General features: G+C 53.8%; 1 protein-coding gene across 1 annotated transcript in view; it reads right to left on the reverse strand.

Moving 5' to 3' along the window:
• Positions 1–5,156, reverse strand: part of SLC20A1 (solute carrier family 20 (phosphate transporter), member 1) — an 8,159-nt gene that overhangs the window by 2,733 nt on the left and 270 nt on the right. The window contains exons 2-6 of the mRNA XM_009573001.1: positions 5,124–5,154; positions 4,893–5,033; positions 4,705–4,790; positions 3,057–3,153; positions 1,208–1,327 (exon numbers count right to left, since the gene is read on the reverse strand). Of these exons, the coding sequence (XP_009571296.1) occupies positions 1,208–1,327; positions 3,057–3,153; positions 4,705–4,790; positions 4,893–5,033; positions 5,124–5,154 (475 nt within the window). The remainder of the gene's footprint in view (positions 1–1,207; positions 1,328–3,056; positions 3,154–4,704; positions 4,791–4,892; positions 5,034–5,123; positions 5,155–5,156) is intronic.

The following is a 5,156-nucleotide window of genomic DNA, read 5'->3' on the forward strand; positions in this document are numbered from 1 at the left end:
TCACCTCCAGCCTCCTGGGAGGACTCGCCTGCCCGGGCTCCCCTCCAGCTCCCACTGGTGGGGGACAAACCCAAACAGGAGCCGGTCTCCACCTCCCGAGGGCAGCCTGGTTTCCTGTCCCACTGGAAAAGCCAAGCCAGCAGCACCGAGCCCTGGAAGCTGAGGTTGTTACTCCCCCTCTACCGGGAAAAGCATGTTTTCTCCAGGTGAAAACATGAGGTCAGCTCCTTCAGACAACAACAAAAACCACCTCCTTGTCACAAACACGACTATTTCCCAGCCAGTTTGCTCGCTGCAAGGGCCGGGCTGCGGCATTCGGCCCCCCAGCCTGGCATCAAGCCCCTGCGGAGCTCATCTCCCCCCGCATGGCCACCGCCTCCCAGGGATGCTCTCCCACGGGCAGGCCGCCTCAGCAGGCCGGGGAGCCGGTCTGGCAGGCAGGAGAGCCTGCCTTGCAGGCAGGAGTTAAGCCGAAGCTAACAGCTGGAAGAATGTCAAGGGCAGCCATAAAGCTGTTAGTCACACCCCAATTACACCAGTCTGACAAGGACACTGGTTATCCCCTCATCTCCAGTTCCTTAAGTGCTCCAGACTGCACATGAAATTTATATGCAAGACCACACACGACTCCAGGAGAGCTGCCTGTACTTTTCAGGAGGCAGAACTCGGGACTGCTCTTTTGGATGCCTTTCAATAGAGATTTTTTTTTTTTTTAAAAAAAAGATTTCATCAGCTTACACAGCTTTAAACTTGTGATCTGCATCTGCCAGGCCAAAGATTGATCAGCAAGCAGGTATGCAGAGGATTAAAGGTTACAGCGGTTAACGGGCAGGTTGTCTCCTGCCTTCTCTTCTTCTCTATTAAACAGTGAAATCAGGCTGTTTGATATTGCCTGCTGTCCCGTGCAGTTCAAGGAGAGATCGCCCTGCTCACAACTCAGCTGCCAGACACGGCTTGGCAGCACAACGGCTGCTTCGAGGGGTATTTTGGGGTCCCAGGGCACAGCTTTTTGGTGCACGCAGGGTCCAGCTTGATGAGATGTGCCCCAGTGACTCAGGGTTTGCAGAGCAGCTTAAGCGATAACTGAAGCTGAGGATCCCTGCTAATAACAGCCCTGCAGCTAATGAGATCTCCCGCTGGGTAAAGAAGTTGGTTAGTCCGAGCGTGCCCTTCCCCAAAGGATTGCAAAGAGAGAGGCGTTACTTACGTTCAATTTTCTTCTTCATTCTCGGACATACAAAGAACCAGACGACGAGAGCACAGACAACAGCACTCCCCGCCGAAATTAGGAGGATACCCCACAGAGGAAGTTTGTCAAAGCCCAGCACTAGGAAATAAAACAACGGATCTTTGAAAACCTCCGGACAAAAGCTTCCTCAACATACGACTTTGCTCTTCCCAGCACGGGGACTCCATCACCTGCAACATCCCTGAGCTAATTTGCCTGCCAGGGAGAAACGCTGTCGGAAAGCCATCGCTGACCGCACCGAAACCAAGAGCTTAACCCACACAGAAGCCCCCCCCCAGGTTACAGTCTCCCCCATCAAAAGCTAATCTTTCACACGTGCAGACACTTTCCCCTCCCTCCCACAGCCAAACTCGATCAGGGACCAGTGTGTGCCCTGAGCAGGGACAGGAGGCTCCTCACAGCCCTCGTCTCCTCACTTGCTGCAATGTCAAAGGAAAAAAAAAAAACAAACCCCCCAGCACAGCTGCTGCAGCGACAGCACCGCTTCCCCCGTCGGGGAGAGGACACACAGGACCTGGGCTACTCCCACCAGAGAGCCCCACATCTCCATTAACTCCTCCAGCTGCTGGGGGAAGACGGTTCTCCTGCTCCGTGAGTCCCTAGGAACTTCAGCTCAAGTTTCAAGGCGTTACGTGACCTAGTTACAAGCATTTTCACATGCAGTGTGACTTTTAGCAGAGGTTTTGCATTAGACAGCCTGCTGCAGCCCCCGGTCGAGGTATCAGGTGCTTGCGACTGCTCAACTCCTGCATTTTCTGCTGCAGGCAATAACTTACAGCTCCTAATGCACCACCGGCAACATCACAGCTACTTTACCCACGCATTTGGCTCCTTGCTTATGCCAAACCTGGCCCACTGAAGGCTACAAACCCTGCACTTGAGCAACACAGAGCTCACCCAGCCTCCTGCAGCTGAGGACTCAGGATAAACACGAATCCACCTTGGGGGTGCCGAGCGATAAGGTGATCTTGAAGCAGCACTGCTGCTGCTCTGCAGCCCCAGTGCCCCCAGCAGCACTGCAGCAATCCTGCCTTCTCCCCAGGGCTGGAAAGCCAAGGGAAGGCAAAACTGACATCCCCTCCAAAAATTTTTCCAGCCACTGTTTACAGAGAAAACCCTGTAGAGAAAGCACTGACCGCCCTCACCCCACCTCCAGTGACTCCTCCACAACAGGAAACCCGTGCTCAGACCGAACACAGCTCATGCCAAGTCACCCCGGCAGATGGAGGTTACGGAACCTCCAGCTCCGCAGACAAAGCCACCCTCCCCTGCCAAGCCCTCTCCTAATGCTGCCCGCAACCTGTCCCCCTACACAACAGCCAAACAAGCATTTCAATTTGGCTTTTCAAACCGAAGCACCAACTCCTCTTCTCAGTACAGGTGCCAGCTCTTCTTGCCAGGGATAATTAGTTTATTCTTAGGGACAAGGTGAATCAGGAGGCACAGCCTCCATCCCTGCTCCTAGCCTTGCTACCGGCAGCCCGAGGAGTCTCTTCAGTGGCAGCCGGGTACCTGAGTTTTAGCACAGGTAAGAGAAGGGAAGGGGAAGTCATGTTATCTGCCAGTCCTGTGAAGTCTAAGGAGAAAGGTCTGGAGGGGTTTAGTTTGAGCAGGTCTCTCTGGTTGGGCAACTATCTAGCCCAGAACTCAGCGCACGCTAGCCTGCAGCCTTCTGTAACCGGCACAGGCCAGCCGCCTTCTAGGAGATTTCAGCCCTGTAAAGCAAAAAAGGGGTAAATCGTGCATTTAATGGAGGTTTTGTAAAGAATTTAAAAATTCAGGTTCAAGTATTCTGTCGCGTACTTACAAGGTGCACCAGTATACATGATGGAGAAAAGGTTGATCCCCACAGTACAGGCATAGAAGATGGGCAAAGCTCGCAAGCCGTTGGGAACGGGATCTGCCTGCAAAACAAGGATCAGTGCTGTGAAAGCCAGAGCTCAAGGGCTGCACAGCAGCCGAGGAGCAGCCAAGCAACAGCCCCTACCCAAAAGGGGGTTTGTGCCTTTGGTCAACTGCTGACAGCAACCCAAATACCGTGCTCCCGCAAGCTCTGCCAGAAGCCAGAGCTCCCAGCAGCTTTGAGAATAACCCATGGGGCTACCATCAGACCCCGCCAGCAGTCTAGGGGCAGAGAAGGTGGCAGAACACTGTGGGATCCAGGGCAGGACCAGCCAAGTGTCCCACCACTCCCAAGGCTGGAGCATCTCATCTGTGCCCGGAGCTGCCTGGCTCTTGAACCCTTCCCGAGGCTCCCCAGCCTGCAGACCTCCACAGCCTCCAGCTGCACGTATGTTTTCTTTCAACTCCCCAGGCCACTTTCAGACAAAACCATTTGTCAGACAAAGCTTTTACCTCTTTCCAGCTGACTTGGACAGAATAAAAGAGTCCATTACTCACAAAGCAGCTTATTTGACCACATACCTGCACAGAGAGGCCCTCACCCGAGCAGCAGGAGCACTTAATCTCCACTGCTGCCCAGCAATCGGGGTCTAGCGTCAGTACAAACACACCAAGCATTACCAAATGCCGAGCAGGACGGAGCAACCGGACTATTCAGCACCAGAACGAAGCGTGACAGGGCCAGCCCAGCTTTGAAAGGCCAGTTACGCAAGGTTACACTGACAGCGGTGACACTGAATTGTTTTAAAGGGCTGCCAGGTAGAAACCAGCAGTGATAAGATCTTAGCATCTCTTGAATCAGAAATAGTTAGAGCTAAGACCTAAAATAATTTAAGTTAACCTCAAATATGCAGAAGAAAATGCTGGAGTTCCTCTGTACAGCTGGCTGGATACCCCTGCTCTGGGCTGGCAGCATCCCACGCTCCACGGTCATCATCATCATCTCAGAAAGATGATGTCTAAAGCTGCCACCTCCATTTCAAGCACCTTTGGGTGCCCAATCCCTCTTCCTGGGCTTTCAGACACTCCCAACAGTTCCCTGGAGCCAGCCTGAGCACCCCTTGGTTTACCTGGGGCCCCAGCTGGGAGGAAAGCACAGTTTCCACAGCACCAGGGACAATTCTGGCCCTCCTGGCTTAAAAAAAACCATCACTGTTGGTCATTGCCTTCACCTGCAGCCTGACACAAGAGCAGGTCCAGCCTTGCACCAGGACTTAGGAAAAGCCTGACAAGAAGCTCTTATCTATCAATTCCGGGCTACTTCACTACTTGGAAACTGCAGCTGTTTCTGCTGAGGCCAGGCAGGGCACTCCTGGCCCAGATGTTTTGGAGGAGGCTGAGTGAAGCCTCCTCATCTCCCAAGCTCCGCTTTGTGGAGCAGCTACAGGTCTAGTTTTCCCACCACTTCAGCTCCTCCTGAAGGGCTCACCCAAGCACCAACACAAGGATGGATGTGCCTGGAGAAGCTGTGGTGCACATAAGCAAACAAATGGGCAGAAAAGGGAGCACCTGGGAGTCCCGAGGTGTCAGAAAATGGGGTGGACAGCCCTTACCTTACGGAGGATGAACCTCCTGACGAGGAAGAACAGGATAGCAGACATGATACCCGAAAGGAGGGGTGAGATGAACCAGGACAACACTAGGAGAGAAGAGGCACGATCAGCATCCCGCTGCTGGAAGGGGAAGCCCAGGGGGCACATGGACGCCCACGCACAGGGGCGGTCATGCCAGCTGGCCTTACCGATCTTTAGCAGCTCGGACCACTTGACACCTTCTTGCCCTTTGGCCACCAGCGAAAAGCCGATGGTTGCTCCAACGATGCAGTGGGTACCAGAAATGGGGAGCTTCAAGAACGAAGCTACTAGCTGCCACACAGCAGATCCTGGAGGAGAAGGAGAAGCCTGGTAAGAAAGCATCACCAGGGAACCTTGGGGTGCACTGCCCCCCCCCATTTTGACCCCCCATTCCTCACCAAACATGGCACTGATCGAACCAGCCATCAGCA

The sequence above is a fragment of the Fulmarus glacialis genome, unplaced genomic scaffold, assembly GCF_000690835.1.
Source record: "Fulmarus glacialis isolate BGI_N327 unplaced genomic scaffold, ASM69083v1 scaffold18402, whole genome shotgun sequence".
Taxonomy (NCBI): Eukaryota; Metazoa; Chordata; class Aves; order Procellariiformes; family Procellariidae; genus Fulmarus; species Fulmarus glacialis.